Source organism: Coloeus monedula (assembly GCF_965178545.1).
Source record: "Coloeus monedula genome assembly, chromosome: 8".
Classification (NCBI taxonomy): Eukaryota; Metazoa; Chordata; class Aves; order Passeriformes; family Corvidae; genus Coloeus; species Coloeus monedula.
In genome coordinates, this window is record NC_138788.1 from 20,885,117 (window position 1) to 20,902,294 (window position 17,178).

The 17,178-nt window shown below is 41.6% G+C and overlaps 1 protein-coding gene across 1 annotated transcript in view; it reads left to right on the forward strand.

Moving 5' to 3' along the window:
* The window catches only part of WDFY4 (WDFY family member 4), a 120,154-nt gene extending 103,904 nt beyond the window's left edge, over positions 1-16,250 (forward strand). Inside the window, exons 53-61 of the mRNA XM_082285929.1 lie at positions 1,805-2,017; positions 2,542-2,689; positions 3,129-3,286; positions 4,870-5,028; positions 8,893-9,072; positions 11,918-12,100; positions 12,717-12,804; positions 15,043-15,154; positions 16,150-16,250. Coding sequence (XP_082142055.1) covers positions 1,805-2,017; positions 2,542-2,689; positions 3,129-3,286; positions 4,870-5,028; positions 8,893-9,072; positions 11,918-12,100; positions 12,717-12,804; positions 15,043-15,154; positions 16,150-16,216 — 1,308 coding nt within the window. The 3' untranslated portion in view covers positions 16,217-16,250. The remainder of the gene's footprint in view (positions 1-1,804; positions 2,018-2,541; positions 2,690-3,128; positions 3,287-4,869; positions 5,029-8,892; positions 9,073-11,917; positions 12,101-12,716; positions 12,805-15,042; positions 15,155-16,149) is intronic.
* The last annotated feature ends 928 nt before the right edge of the window (positions 16,251-17,178 follow it).

Below are 17,178 nucleotides of genomic sequence, written 5' to 3' on the forward strand. Positions count from 1 at the left end.
GCAGTCATCCCTGCATAGCATGGGTTTGCAGTCACTGTAGAATGATCTCAGATTGTGTGAACTAGATTTGTTTTGGGTGAAATGAAAGAAAAGCTGCACTCCAGTTGTGTGCTCCAGATGCTGGTAGCATTCAGCTTGTGGGAGCAGTCTGGATTTAGTTGGAAGTAAAGCCCCCAGAGTGCATTTAATGTGGATACTGGGTGCTCTCTACCATTTGTCTACAGAACTGCTTCCTCTGAGCGGCACTATTTAATAACATTGGCACAGCTGATAAGCAAATTAATACAAATCTCAAATAGGAGCAGCTTAGCAAATGAAAGATCATGTTTATACATGTGTGTTCTTAATAATTTTCCAGACCTGATCAGATTTCCTGTGCAGTCAGTGCAATATTGTCTTTTCAACCATAGCTGGTACCAGGTACTACACAGGGCAGTGCAAGAAACCTTAATTAGCCTGCCTGGGAGAATTTGTCTAACCCTGAAGTGAAGAGTCAGAGATTTTGAATTCTGAAACATGAGGGTTTCTCTCTCCTCTGAAATCATCCACAAGGCTGGAAGTACTAATTACTGGTATCGTGGCCATTTTTAGGAGGCTCTACAATGAGTTTGGTGCATAAAACAGATTGAAGTTGACACTGTTCTGAAGTTTGGCTATTGCTTTCAAAAATGTGAGAGTGAAGAATTGTTCTTGACATAAAACTCTGAACAGCTTCCTGTTTCATGCTTAATAAGTTAGGAATCTAGTTCACTGAATAAATGTATATACTTCCTCCCTAGACCACAAGTTCTCCCTCCCTGGCTGGGCTTGCCATAGCGCTCAGTGAAATACTTTGAGTCTGCACAGTTACAGCTCTGTTAGTTGCTTTGTTTTGCTTTGGCAGCGATGCCAGTCAAAATTTACAGTTTGTAATTCATGGACTAACTGCTTTTATTAATAAGAATGAGTTCCAAGTCTGTTCAGGGACAGATTGTACACTGTGCTTGTTCTGTGAGCTGCCCTGTGATCATTATAGCTGTGGGCAGGGTCATTTGCACCAGCTGCACTGGGCAACTGTCTGCTCTGTGAAATGAGCCATTGTTCTGGATCCCATTAGCTTGTTTATTTCTGCTGTGCTTTGGGTGGGCTGGTCTGCTTGGAAGACTTTTCACTGAACATCAGGGGTTACACAGTCAAATGATTCGGAGATAGGAAAGTACTTTTAATAATGCTTGACACTGCTGCTTGAATCATTGCGCAAGGCTGTTTGGGAATGCACAAAAATTTGGTGAGGCAGGTGATGGCAGGAGCAATAACATTTAGTGATGCCTCATGGGTAAGACTGGCTAACCTGGTGGTGGGCACAGATTCAACTTGAATTTGTGTCCCCTGCTTATGAACTTGCTTGTCTGGGTCTTCCAGGCACAAGTTTTACTCTGTGATTGCATTAGCATCTTGCCCAGTCTTCTCCAGTAGTAATTGTTCATTCTGGTCCTATTAATCCATGTGCCAGTCACTATGGGTGCCAAGATCTGTGGAATGCTTTCATTTTGCTTTGTGGAACCTACCTGTGTTGTGTCTGAGGATATTGCTCCCGGTGTCTGTTAAGTCAAACATGCTGCACTCTGTCCTTCCGTTTCCTGTGGGGATCCACTTTAGTCTCTTTTGGTGTTTTATGAGCCTGTGCTGAGAATGGTGGTACTGGAGGAACTGAAAGTGTGATGATTCATTTGCAGAGAATTTGTCTCCAGCAAGGATTGGAAAACAGTAATGCATTTGTAATGGATACAATCTAGTGAATTAAGTAATTTTGTTTTGGTTTCAGGCACTGGAAAGTGATTATGTCAGTGCACACCTTCACCGCTGGATAGACCTTATTTTTGGCCACAAGCAGCACGGCTCAGCTGCAGTGGAGGCAGTTAACACCTATCACCCTTACTTCTATGGAGACAAGATGGACCTCAACAACATTAAAGATCCTCTGATTAAGAGCACTATCCTGGGATTTATCAGCAACTTTGGACAGATACCAAAGCAGGTATCACTTTATTATGAGAGTAGAGAACATAATATATCTTGATCTTACAGTATTTTGACTGGAAACCAGTAATAATAATGTAAATCAGAAACATCTTCTGATTTAAACCTGCTGAAAGATGGGCTATAGGCTTTTCCAGATTCTGTACTACATCAGTCTGCACCCCCACTTTCTAACCATGCTGCTCCTGTTGTATGCCATACAGCTGCAGCATCAGCTCTGGGTTCTGCTCCTTCAGCACAGTCACACAAGTAATCACTAGTCTGGGAATGGGTATAATCAACTAAAACCCAGTTCAAAGTCTCACCTATGCTTTTTTTTCTTGTCCGGAATTGCTGGGATTAGCCTTCTGTCTCTGTGAGGGAGGGATGTAATCTGATGAAAATATTATATGCCTAAGATTTTAATTAAGAGATTCATAGATGATAGTCTTGAAGTCTGTGATTTTAAGATTTAAACAGGTGTTTCTCCTAAGTGGTCATACAAATAGAGATTTATTTTTCAATGACATTCCTTTGTCCTAGCTCTTCACAAAACCACATCCATCTAGGAATGCTCAAGGGAAAAGTTCATCAGGAAGAGAGACTGGGCTGTTCCTTCACTCAAGTGGAATTCTTCCTCCTTTTGTGAGCAGTCTGCAAAATCTGAAGCTCTCACCAGTTACCATAAAAGGTGCTGCAGGGGCTGTGTTCCATTTTCTGACAATACACAGTTCTTAGACAGGATAAATCAGGGTTTTCAAGAGCACAGAAGTAGTCACACAGCTTTGTATGGATTGGTTCAATCAAGATCCCTTCTGCCAATTGTGATTTATGTATCTGTGTACTAGGAGTGGGGATTGAAAGCTTCTTCAAACTTCAGTTGTAGAGTTCAGAACAGATTGTTTCTTATAAGACATCACCCCCTCTGCATGGATCTATGTGGTCCACTGGAGAGGAGCGTTTCCACTATTGTGTCTCAGTTTCAGAGTGGATTTGTGTCTCTGGGCCTGGCCACAGCACTGAGCCCAGATGTGGGACTTGCCAGCCTCACCACACAAGCTGTGCAAGGAGAAAAGTTAGCATCGGTGCTCTAAACCAAACAGAATTAAATATTTTCTCTGTCTTGCTAGAGTATCCCAAGGGAGCTATTGGGCACATTGTTCATACAGAGAAAGGCATTCTGGCCGTTGAAAAAAATAAAATTTTGATTCCTCCTCTTTGGAGCAAAACATTCTGCTGGAGTTTTGAGGACTTCACCTGCTGCTTTGGCAACTATGGATCTGACAAGGTAAATAACAAAAAGACTAAGAATTCAAGAAATTAATTACATGTTATGGTCTTTGACTGGTTTGGGCACCCATTTCAGAGGCTGTTGGGGAGCTGATTTCAGAGGATGCTATACAGGACTTTCTCACAGTCAAGCTTCTTGAGGAATCTCAAGCTGAACATCCAAGATAGTGTAAAATCATTTTACACTGCTCAAAAACATGCATTTGCCTCTAAATTATCTCCAGTTTTCCATCCAGTGATTGTGTTGTCCATGTTGTTGCTGTGTAAGGACAACACAAGGTCTCCTGGTCACTGATTAGAAATTTCATTGTGCAGAAATTTCTGCTGGAATTAAGACAGAACCATCTGTCAATTCCCCTCTGGCTCCAGCAAAGTCCAGTGCATTCATTCAAAATAATGAAGTTAATACTCTTACTTCTTTGCTGTTAAAAATAAATGGTCTATATCATCACACTGCTTGTTAGGGCACTTGACAGATCTAGTTTCTTCCTCTGCCATAAATACACTGATTTTTGGATGTGTTTGGGACAATGTTATGATATGCAAAGACTTCTGAGTTAGCTTGGGTACCAGAATAGCATAACACATAATTCAGCAAGATACTGACTTGGGTATTTGTGCAAGTGGCATCATTGTTTTTACAGACATACCCAAAGTCAATGGAAGTGAAAAAGCCATGAGATAGATTCCAACTTCCGCTCCCTGTATAATAAAATCAGTGCTTAGCAGTTCATACTGTTGCTGCAGGCATAAATTATTCAGTTTGTCACTTCAAAACTCAGGGTGACACTGAGCATAGTGAGTGTGACTACACAGTCACTATAAGTAATAGTTAGGAGTCCAACTTGAATATTCTCGTGGTCAACAGTGCCAGTGGACACGAGATGTAAGAAACTTTAGTCCTTGTTGTAAGTAGGTAAAGGTTTGTTCTGTCTGTGGTAAGGGTTTTATAGCTGTGCCACCCAACTCCACCAGATTCATTGGTACCAGAGTGCTGTCCCAGTTGTGTGGGGGAGAGCTAATGCAGAATGTGCAGGAGGATGTTTGTGCTGTAATTGTAGCAATGTGCAGTGGATCTGACACTGCTTTAGACTGATTTGGGTGCTGCTGACAGAGCACAGAATGGAATCTAGTGCTTTGTCTTTTGGCTTTTCAATCCAAATAAGAGGAGGGTTGCAGGGCCTGGCAGTAACTGTAAGCAGGCCAACACAGCCTGAGCTTTCTCTTTAGTCTACATGGAATGTTTGCCTTATGTTACTGTATGGTGGCAGAATGAGCTTTCCTGAAGTTATGTAGGAAGTGTGGCACAAGAGAAATTGGGACCCAAATCTCCTAAGACATGAGATGCTGAGCTTTGTTCAGCCTTGGCCCCTGGAAGATGGCACAGATGAGTGCAGCCACAGACTGTGCATGTCCATGTGTTCACAGCTGTGCTCACATAGAGACTGGTTATGATGAGCTTTTCTTTCTTAGATTTAAAATATGGAGGTTCAGTTTTGAAAATTGAATCTGCCATTTGATATTAGTAAAGACATGGTATCATCAGATGAGCATTTGACTTAAAGATGCTTTCTCGTACAGAATGTGGCTACATTCGAGTGCATGGCAGACTGGGGAAAGTGCCTCTGTGCAGTGTGTCCTTCAGCAACTACCATAATCACATCTGGAACAAGCTCAGTTGTGTGTGTCTGGGAATTCTCCCTGGTCAAGGACAAAGTGAAATGTCTAAACCTGAGACAGGTAAGTACTGTGGCTCTTCTGCTACGGAAACTTAATGAAATCCTGAAGATAAGGTTTTTATCTCTCAGATGTTTGTCAGAAGAAGCACCTTTGGGTGAATCAAGAAGGCAGGAAAAAACCAGTAATAAGCAGTATCATGTGACAGCCTGTTACCAGGTCAGGAGCTGATAATATGCCTTATACCAACAGCTTATAGCTATGAGTTCCACTTGGTGGATTTTTTCCCTTTAGTAGCATTTTCAAAGTTCATCATGATAAAAGAAATGATGAAGATAAGGCATATTCTCCTCTCTTGAAGTGCAGCCCTTGGGTTATTTTCAAAAACAAGTATCACCTGGAGATGCTTATAATTTGTTCTGGGCTGCTACAGCAATGGACAGGATCTGAAACATCCTGTGAAATTAGCTGGTGGAGATGAAGGCTCAGCCTGGCAAAGTCCTTGATTCTTTTTTCTCAGCCTGAATTCAGAACATAAAAGGTTCATCTGTCAGTCTGTGAGGGAAGGTTGCATCCAATAAGAAAGCTATAGGTTTTGTCCTCATTATCCAAAGCCCTGTAGTGGTTGTTGATTTAGACTTCATCTATAGTCATCAGCCAACACTGTATAATGCTATTTCATTTACAAAATTGAATTTTCATACAAGATCTGTGTGGTTCAGCTATGGCAAGTTCTCAGCTTTACAAGTACAACTAGAGTACACCACTATTATATCTGGAAGGTAGCATGGGGCCCTTCTTCCCTAAAGAAATCAAGAGACTCTTGATTAAAAAACCTCTGCTACTTTTAGGCACACTACTAAAGGGTTTATTGATCACCAAGGTCTCCAAGTGTTAAAAGCTTCTTCTGTTCATTTGTTCTGGAGGGGTGTTCAGATGATATTTCAGTACTTTCCATACCCTAAGCCAAAACATATTTTGTCATTAAATGAAGTGAAAACTTCATGGTCTGTTGGGATGCCAGAGAAATATTTAGATCTTCATTTATCAGACATTCCTGTTGGAGTTTGTGTTGAAATTAGGGGAGCAAACTGTTTTAGAGCAGCCTCTCTTCTGAGGTTTATGATGTTTAATGCTGTAGAAGACAGAAATATGAGACAAGATCTGATGACCTTTTAATCCAGCTGGTTATTATTTCAAGGCAGGACATGAACATAGGAATGGAAGAACTAGCAGTAGAGAAGAGCATAAACAGTAATTTTCATCAGCATCCAAATGATACAAATCAGGGGGTCAGTTTGAGTTTCAGGCAACCAAAGAGGCTGTCTTTTATCTTCACTATAATGCCTTTCTCTTTAACAATCTTAAATCAGCCTTGCTGATGTGTTCCACTGTGATTAATTTGGTATTACCCAAAATCCACAAAGTGGTATGAGATCATGCAATGACAAATTCTGTATTTTTTCCTTTACTTTGCTAGCAGAGGCTTTTTTTTTTTTTTCCTTATGACTGTCTGGAATGGATGTAAACTTGAACTATGGTTCTAAATGTCTTCCAGTGAATTACTTGCTCTTTCATGTACTTCACTGTTTCATGGTGGGTGCTTTTTCTGCTGAACAAAAAAATTTCCTGAGAGAGTGAGCTTTGCTTAAGAACATCTTATGTGCTATAAAGTGGATGCTATTCACTTACCAGCTGTCTCATGGGACTGACACATTCTGGTTTGGAATGTAGTAAAGTACGAAACTATAGTAGTAAAGTAAGAAACTATATTTCTGCAGAAAAAGTAGCTTTTGCCTCTCTAGCGGGATCTGCTTCCACAGTTTTGTGGAACACTAAAGATTGAGCGTAATTGCCTCAGTATTGAACCATGCAATTTACTAACAGAGGGATCTGTGTGATCCAGTCCCCAGAATTTCTGGGCCAAATGAAACACTTAAGCAAGGTGTGCTCTCTGCCTCACAGACCTCTCAGCAAGGTGTGGAGCGTATCTGTAAAGTGTCTGTGTCCTTGTCAGCTAGTTAAGTTGGATGCTCAAACTTGGTTTAAACTGTCAAGGACTAAACATTCCTGCAGTGAAGCTGGTCTTCTTTTTAGTCTTTTGATATTTGTTAAAATACTTTGGAGATAGGCCTCAAGATCTTTATGCAAATATGCTGCAGAATATTTCCCATTAAGGAAAAACCTGTCAGTCTTTGCAGAGTGATAATGAAAAGATGTAGAGAGCCAAGCATGAGACTTTTTTTCTGAATGTGCATTGAGACTGCTGGGTTGAAGCTGATATTGTAATTGTGTTCAGGTCTATCCCTGTTTTCCACACTCAGCTTGTATTTAAAGTGTTTCACTGCCAAGTAGGATCTTCATGGGTTAAAATAAAAGGGGAAAATGGTTTTAGTGAAACTTGTGCAGGAGATTAGGTTGGCTTGACTTGGCAGTTTGGATGCATTCACAGTGGATATGTTTTCTTTCATGCTTTGGAAAAAGGAGAGGAAAGTTTGAGCCCTTGAACCTGACTTGTCCCAGCCTTTTTTGCAGCAGTCTTGCACAGTTCTCAAGTATGGGCGCTTGGTTATGCCTAGTCCTTTGTAAAGACACTGTTCTACAGCCAGTCCAAAGCTATCACTGAGCCTCCTTTTCCATGCTTAGGTGAGAGTGTTTCTGACTTCTGGAAACCACAGTTGGAGACCTAATTTTGTGCCACTATTTACAGTTGACAGTTCCTGTGAATGGAATAAGTCCCAAGCTGAAAGTCATCCCTCGCAGTTGCGGGTCACCTTCAGTAACGCAGAGCCTGGTGCAGCTCAGCTTCCTCACCAGTGGATTAATGTTTTACTGCTGCTGTCCTGGTGACCTTGGCAAGTGGCAGCACATGTTAGCCAGCAAAAGTTCAGGCTCTCAGTCACATGCTGGAAGAGAGGATGAGGTATGGCCACAAAAGTCATCTAGGACATGTGGCTCCCCTGCTTCATGCTGAACTGGGATGGAGCCTAGAAATGTGCTAATAATGTCATGGAAAGAAAGGCAGCAAGGAATATGCATTTCCTTTGAAAACCAACATTGAAACTGGTGGGTCTGATTTTTCACAATAAGGCAGCTAAAAAATGAGCCCTGAAAGGCTTTTTAGGAAAGATGTGAAGGACTTTTTCTCTGTTGCCCTACAGGTTTTACTGTCATTTACTGTGATTATGTAGCAGAAATGTACACTGCTGTCATTTGAGAATGCTGCATTAAACAATTGTCAGCAGTATACTTCAATCCATGCTTTCTAACTGTGCTATTAAGTTGCCTAAAGCATGTTCTCTTTTTCAGAAACTGTTTAAATAAGGTTAACTGGGCACTCCTTATGACTCTGAACCTATTAAACAATAACAAAAAAAGAATGTTGTATAATGATGAAAGAGAAAGGAATTCCTACAGGGCTTAAAAGCAAGAATGCTCCATAAATGCTGTTTCTCTTCTTAACCAATATTAGAAAAGTATTAGTACTTTTTCAGATACACAGAAAGATGAGACAGAGAAGGTCACTGAAATATATCCTGATAAATTTTATTTCCAAAAGTGTTTTAAATGTTGAGAAATTCCGAGCATAAATTTTACTTAAAACTGCATGGACTGAAGTGAATCATGATTTTTATTCTTGCTAAGCACAAAGCACTTAGAGTCTGAAGAGTAGGCCAAGGGCCCTGAATCACTGTGTAATTTGGGCAAGTCATATGATCTCCTGGATCCTCAGCTTTCTTCAGCTATGAGTTGAGGACAAGGACGCTTCTCTGTAATATCCTTTGGCATTTCCCCCTCATTCCCTCTTTAGTTCTCCAAAGAATGACTGGGTTGCTTGTTCTTACTAAGCAAATGAGGTAGGACTGTGGTTCCCTAGTAAATCAGCCACCATCTGCTGTGGTTTATTGGTTGGTTTTTCCCCATCAGGCGTTGTATGGACACACTCAGGCAGTGACCTGCCTTGCTGCATCTGTAACCTACAGCATCTTTGTGAGTGGATCCGATGACAGAACCTGCATCATCTGGGACCTGAACCAGCTGACGTTCATAAACCAGCTTCCTGCCCACGAGGAAAGCCTCACTTCTGTTGCCATCAACAATTCAACAGTAAGATCTTCATTTATCATCTTTCTTCTGATGCATCCATGAACATTTCATGATAATTTAATGGGTGCTTTTCCCAACATAAAAACATCCTGAGAGTCTGATACATTGATTTTTTTCTTTCTATAGAGATTGCTAATAGTGTTCTTAATGATGAGAGGCGAGCACTAAAAGCAACATCTTAGACTGAGTAGCTAAGTAGAAGCATCTTTGGATGGATAGATAGCAGGATTAAACAACTTTTAGTTTATGGAGCATGAAGTATTACCCTAGTACCTCCTGGATTTGGCTCACTCATAACCTTGTTGTCTCTGTTATTTCATTAATTTGTCCTGGCATTCATGCAGCAGAGCCACATCTGAGCTGCACATTTGTGCAGCTGAAATGTTAGGCTGCACTCTGCCACCTCAGCTGACAACTGCCTTACACCTTTGCAGTGATAATGTTGGCTTTTTCCTTTCCCTTCTACTCCCAGGTGTGGGGAGAGCTCCTGAAAGCAGTGGGTATAAATCTGTTGAGGTCTGTGCCTGGCCAGAATTGCATGCATGTTGATAGAAAAATATTCTGTATTGGATTTTACTGTAAACACTCTGGATGAGATTTTTTTCCCCATCCTTTTACATCCCAAAAATGTTTCTTTCATATTTGTATTTTCTCTCTCTGCTAATATACTAGAACAGGGTTTCACCGGCTCAGACAATTCAAGGTTGAATCCAGTCCTGGATATTGTACAAAGGCCAAATTGAGTTCACAGCAGTAAGAAACCAGGCAGATATTCTCTACTTACTCTGTGCCAAAACAATCATCTCATATCAGAGCTTTATTAACCATGCAGTCTGATGGCTAGCAATTTTGAGGGTGGGAATTAAGTGGTCTGTTCAGTGCCAGCTCAGCTCCCAGTCCTGGCAGTCCTGGATACTGTAAAATGGCCAGGGGCCTCAGCAGGCCAGCTCAGAATATCTTGGTGGTCCATTACAAAGTGAGCTGAAGCAGTGCCACTCAGAAATGAGAAGGTGGGCTGGCACAATGCTGCTCAAGATCCCAGGGGACAGAGTTCCCTCCGTTCCGTGTACCGGCCAGTACAGGAGCCTTTTCAGTTGGCATCTGCTCTCCTGGAACTGCCCAAAAATGAGATGGTCTTTGCCAGGAGCAGTCTGATGACTGATCCAAATGACTGATCTCCACTTTATTGGGGTGCAAATGGTTAAGCTGTTTGGATAACAGTCTATAGAAAAGTTCATTTAAAAGAGCAAAAACCTTAGAAAAATACGACTGAAGCTTCAAGGAAAAAAAGTAAGGGGTCCATACCTTGTGGATGAAAGAACTCTTTTTTATGTTAGCAAAACAGAACACCTAATTATGAAATGTAATTTTTGTTTAATTCTCTATATGTTTATGTATTGCTACATGAAAATAGAAAAAAGTTTTCCATTGTGCTGCATTATTTTGATTGACACAAAATTACATGATTGGTAGCAAGTGGTTTTTTTCCTGAAAAATTCAGAATTATTCAAAGCAAAGTTTTGAAGGAAAAAAAATTCTGCGAAATAAGAACCCTCTACAGCTCTTCATTATGTGATGGTTGCTTGAGCATCTAGAATTTCCATCTATAGATCCAAACCTCATGGCGTTTGTGTCATGTAGACACAAAATAAGAACTGTCCCAAAAAGTTTATAAACTAAGGAAGATTGTAAAAGCTTGCTGTAACTAATTGTTTCAGTTAGTTTTAAATCCCTGGTCCAGACCTGAAAAGTGCTGTAGATCATTGCCAAATGCCTGGACATCATGTACTCTCATGCAGATAAGGTAGCTGAAATTTAATCTCTCGAATTATTGGCTACTCTGTTTTGAACATGCTATCATTTTTTATCTCCAGAATTCTGCCCAGCAGTGTGAAGAGCCCTGGCCCCAAATGAGACAGGGGTGAAGTAAGGTGTTAGTTGACTTAAACCAGATGCATGCTGCTAATTTAAGGGCACACTGTCCTTTACCAGAATCAGATGACTATGTTGATGAGGTTCTTCTCAGCTGATTCTTAGTATGGATCAAGAGTGGAAAGGTTAGGTAGAATTTCAATTAATAACCTGATCAAAATGCACTTTTGATTAGATCATTTACAATTGCAGCATTGGCTCTTGGTTCTGTGTGTTTCCCTAAGGGCATTTGCTCCTTATGAGCAGTCTCTGGTTAAGGACCTGCATGGAATGGAGGGGAGAGGTTCAGTGCAGAGGATGTTTTCTGCATCAGAAGTGCAGGTCACTGGATGCGGAGCTGGTCATTGGTCAAATGCAAAACACAGTGTAGAAATGCGATGACAGTGAGCTCCCTGTGAGGGGCAGAGGAGGATTGTGAAATCACCAAAGGCTTCGCAGCTAAGCAGGTGAACACCATGTCCTTGTTTCAGGGAATGCTTATTTGTACGACTTACAGGAGCACTAGTCCTGGCCCAGAACTTATGCTAGGCACTGCTTGTGCACAGGCCCTGTCCCTGACAGTAGCTAGGCCACTCTGTCAGTCTGCTTTTTTACTAAAAGCCTGGATTTTATGGAAAATAGGGAATATTTCATTATATATTTTCATTTAAAAATGTGAAAAAAAGCTTTTTTTCTGCATTACCTTGCTAAATCTGAGATGGTGTTTCAGGTTTATGTGATGTAAAAATGTCAGGATTTTTCATGGGAAAGAAAAAAAGTAATTTTTACTTTGTTTGGTTTATATCATCTGCCCGGAAGAAAAACAATGGTCAGAATTTAAATCAGAGAAAGTCAGCAATTTTTAATCAGCATTTAAAAGTTATGAGGAGGATGAGTGTAGGAGTTTGAGACATTGCCTCTTGCTCTGTTACAGGGTGACATTATCTCTTGTGCTGGATCTTACCTGTACCTGTGGACAGTCAATGGCCAGCTTCTCACAAGCATCAGCACTGCCTGCAGCCCCACCTGCCACATTGTTTGCTGCTGCTTTGCTGAAGTGATGGACTGGGACACACGCAGTATTGTCATCACAGGAAGCACAGATGGAGTGGTGAGGGTAGGTGGATGGGAGAGAGGAAAGGAATCCTGAGTCATTGTAGACTGGAGGTAGAATTTTGTATTCTAAAGGGAGGGACAGAGCTAATAAAAGCCCATGACACTTTCTTAACAGTGCAGCAGAGGGCAGAAAATGAAAATCCGAGTGAAATACTTGCTTCCTATCAACTTTTATCCTCCTGAGCAGGGGACTTCTTGCCATTCAGGGAGAATTTTGAAAATGTACTGTCCATTCTGGGGTGATTCTAAAAGCAAAAATTCTATCACTCCTCAGAAATATGTTTGAATATGGTTCTGAGAGTTCACAGCTCTGTTAATTAAGTCATACTTTCTCATGAGTAGGAATTCACTGCTTATTCTGACTCCAGTCTGGTAGGAGAACTTCCTGGGTTACTGGGATTTTCGATAGCATGCCAGCCTTGCAACCCCACCACCTCCCTGCATACATTCCTCCAGTGTGACACCCTGCAGCACAGTGACAGAGAGGGAGACAACTGCAAAATCCTGTTCTGGTGTCAGAAGTCCAATTCCCACCCCTTGCTGGGAAGCAGGAGCTGAATCTCTCTCTCATTGTTACAATCCATGCTTTTTCCATTTTTACCCCCTCACTGGCACAGCTGTGGAAGACCGAATACCCCAATACCCCAGAGCAAGGTGCTGCACTGAGAGCCCGGAGCGGCGTGAGGGAAGAGCCAGGTGGCACAGGTATGACCACAGGGTGGGCAGTGAACTGCAGTGTGACCCAGTGCTGCAAGCCCTGTCTGGTTGTGAGAAGGAGAGGGGGTGTGAGCACAGTGGTGTGAAGGGGAGATGGTGTGGGCAGCTGGTGCAGTGTTACTGTGACCAGCAGCAGTGGTGGGCAGTAAATGCCCCACCTTGGAGACAGAGCACACCTCAGCCTGCCATCTCAAGGGCACATCCTGCCTGGATGGAGCTGAAAGCTTCTTCATAGGCTCTCTCGTGGGTTCTGTCAACCTCAGAAGACCACCTTTCTGCATAAACCTGTGACACCAATGGCTGGAAATAGTCCCAGCTCCAGCAAGTCCACTGCCTTGGCACCTCTGCTGATGGCCTGTACTAAAATATCCTGGCATCATGTCAGAGTGGGCAGTGCCAGATCCTGCTCAGGGATGGAACAGAGAAGTTTGTTGTCTTTGCCACCTTAAAAGAAGTCAAAGGTCCTTCAAACTGGTGGGAGGCCAGCAGCAGGCCCTAGTGCTTGGAGCTGTTTATTCAAGGCTGTGTGCAGCTGAAGCTGATACCACGGAGCTCTCACAGAGCTGAGGTTAATAAGATCGTGGGACTATGGTGCTTACTGGTACTAAAAACAACTCAAGCTCGCTTCTCTGTTCCAACAAATACAGGAGCTGAAACCTGTCAGAACGCTTTAAAGGCACATCCTAAATAGCACAGCTTTCTTCTTTTCCCAGCGCTTTTTCTAAGATAAAGGAATTGTGGTGTTATTATGTATAATTTACTCCACTTATTTTCTGTGGTCCTCATTACAGACATTCTCTATTACTTCAATTTCAGGCACACAATTTGCATAAATATAGAGCTATAGATGTAACATCTGCAAAAAAAAAGAAGATATTATACAGTAATTGGGCATTACCACAGAGATCTTCAAAAGTGCTGTTCATGGAACTTGGCATCAACATTACTTAGATGGCTATGTGAAAATATTTCCAATATGCCTCTGTATGTATAACAGCCAAACCAGATGCTTATCAAACCTTTCGTCATGCCTTAGAGCAGCCAGAGCCAGATTTTTCTAGACAAGGTGCAAGAACACCCGAGATGCCAGATGTGAGATAGTCTGGCTGTGGTAGCCTCATATTTGTTTTTGTTCTCATCTCTAATCGAAGATTGCTTTGTCAGTAAGTCAAAGCAAAAGACCTAACATTCTTTCCAAAATCTCTGTGGTATTCTGTAGTCATTTTGTGAATTCTCTTTACCCATAGAAAAGTCTACTTTGACATAAGAATTTCTGAAGTTCTTGTCCAAAACTTCCTGGGGCAGGTCTTTCCAGGCATAATTGCATATGCATGTTTTTGAACAGACTGATACTTCAGCTACTTGTAAAATGTATATCTTGAGGAGTTTTCTAAATGAGGGCTTAAAAGCCATCCGTGGGAGCACAGAGGAACACTCTTGTTCGTGTTTTTTTCCCAAGAGGACCATAAAAGATATGTGCTGACCCCACATCTGGTGATGTGTAGAGACAACACCTGTTTGCACATGCACATAAGGCTGCATGTTTTCAGATGGATACGGGAACAGCATTCTTTATTAAAGGGTTGAGAGGTGTAATCAAAGCAGGGTCATACTCCCTTAACCTATTCAGATGACTTCAGAATTATTTTAAATGACCAAATATTCCCACATCTCATTTTGCGCATTAAAGAAAATAAAATTAATACAAACCACAGTCATTAAAAAGACCAGAGTAACTGTGATTGAGTTATGTTGTTAGGTGTGCGTGTATATGTATGTGTGTGTATGTGAAATGTTCACAGCATTTAATTATTGGTTCTGTTATGAGCAGATTTAGATAAGTTGATAATACCAGAGCTTTATGTAATTTCTTTTTACTAGGCAATTATGGGCTGTATTATATCCTGGCAGCAAAGTATTGTGGGGCATCTTATTAAGCACAGAGCCAGTGAAAACTGATGAACAATTTTGCTGAACTAGGCATGCAATTTAGAAAGCAATAATACACAAATCCAATTTAGCACACAATTGATACAGCCGCACGTCAGCACATGTAACTATCATAGCCACAAATTAAATTGGGATGGGCCTATTTTGCAACAGCACAGGCCAAGATTAAATATATTTGTTCTCAACTTAACAACTTGCTGACCGTAAATAATAACAATCGCATCCCTGCTGCCCCCCAGACGCTTTCTAAATATTTATTTTTAAACCACACAACAGGTAACAAGGGTGGAAAACATCTTGTTCTCTGTCGGGAACTGAATCCCAGCGTTGCCCTGACTGGCAAAGCGAGCCGGACGAGCCCGGCGGTGACGGCGCTGGCCGTGTCCAGGTAGGGCCATTGCCGGCGCTGCCCGGCTGGGGCCCCTGCGGCGGCGCCTGGGGCCAGGCTGCCGCTGTTCGCTTTCGGGGTTGTGGGAGCTCAGTCGGACCTCTCGTAGCCAAAGCAGCTGCTCAAGAAGCTGGCCTGGCTAGGTACATTAATGAAGGATGTTGGGGTAGTCATTGGACAGGCAGGAGACAAGCCAGGAGCAAGGTTTTGGCCAGAATAGTTGTGGAACTCAGTAGCTGCTACACCATCTCTGCAACATGGAAATAACTCCTGTCCTAGGAGTTGCTGGGAGATACTGTCTCCTTAAAATGTGAACAGGAAGTTTTTGGCCAAAGGACAACTTCTTTGTTCAACTCCTCTCAGTCTGCAGAGCCAGCAGTATTTTAGTTTACTCAAGCCCCTCCCGCACTCATCTGGCTGTAATATTTGTTGTTATCTCCTTCTCCAGGATGTTACAACGCACTGCAAACCAGTTACTGTCTCTTTCTCCGAAAGTGTTGAAATTTTGACAGTTGATAAAATGTTCCTGCATTCTGCATGCTCAGCTTTAGATCAGTCAGTGTGATGTTGATGTGCATTGAAAGGGGGAACGTTTGGGGTGAGGGTTAGTTTCATTAGTGCTGGTGGCACTGCATGCAGCAGAGATTTCATTGGCTGAAGCCATGACACTGTGCTAACGAGTCTGAATTCTGAATCTGGACAGCAGATTTTTTCACATCCGTAGAAACTCAGAGAAGGGTAAGAGCTTCTGATCTGGTTAAATTGTCCACAACTAGCCCACTCAACTCCAGGGAAGTTTGGACCCAATTCTAAGCTCAGTCTTTGAAGTACCAAACTTTGAATATTCTCTAACATGGGTCTTCAATTTTAACTTTAAAGATAATGTACAGCTGTGAATGTTGCATCCTCCTAATTGCTGCACACACAGAAAAAGCCTTGATCCCGTGTCTTCCTCTTAAACATGGTTTTCTTTGTCTTCTTCTTTCTTTCTCAAGAAATTCCTCCAAGCTCCTAGTTGGTGATGACTGGGGAAGAATCTGCTGCTGGTCTGTGGATGGGTAGGAAGAAATAGCCAAGAGTTCTTGTTTTTTCAGCCTTTTGGGTGGAGAGAAAAATTACCCTCCAAAGCATGAGAGAATCAGAGAAACTGGAAGCCTCTGGTTGGAGACTGAATCTCAAAGGAGTTGTTGGACTGAGCCTGGCAGTCAAGTATAATTCAAATTAGACACTGGACCCCAAAGTTGCGAGAGAAACTGACAGATATGCACATAGACAATGAGATTTTGTAGTATTTGTCCTGGGAAAACTTTTGTATTTAAAATGTTATTTTAGATATTGAATTTGACATAATACATTGTATTTCACAAATATTATCTAGCAAATAAAACTGCCTTGATTATGCCAAAGAGCAGTGAAGCTTAATAATGACAACATATTGTATTTTTAATATCATGAGATAAAAAAATACTCAGGGTTCAAACAGGTGTTAAGTGAGTATGTTGCAGTATTTTTGTTCTTCACTGACATGCAAGAATATTAATATCTCTGTTCCTACACTTCCTTCCTCCCTGAATCTGCATAAAAATGTATGCATGCCTTTTGAGAAGCTATTTTGTTTACAAAGTGAAGGTTGGAATTCCCATGCTGATGCTGGTGCCTTTATCCAGCCCCACTGTGAATGTGTGTTGTGGTGCAATGTTGCCTAATCTCAGACCTTTTTTTTTTTTATAGTACAGCAGGCAAAATGTATGGAATAGGTGAGGAGGAAGATCTGACACAGTGGTCAACATATTCATTCATTTTCCTTCTTTGCTGTCTTCTTTCTAACCTTGTCCCTATACTTTCTGGAAGATCAGTATATTAGACATATTTCAGGATTTACCTCCACAATCACCCTGTATGGTAAAGTGAGTATTTGTAGTAAATGAAGGCTGAGACTATAGTGTAATAAATTTAAGTGCCATTTGTGTCCCTAGTGGGGATGGAGAAACTGTGAAAAATCAACCTCTTTAACATTTTAGCAT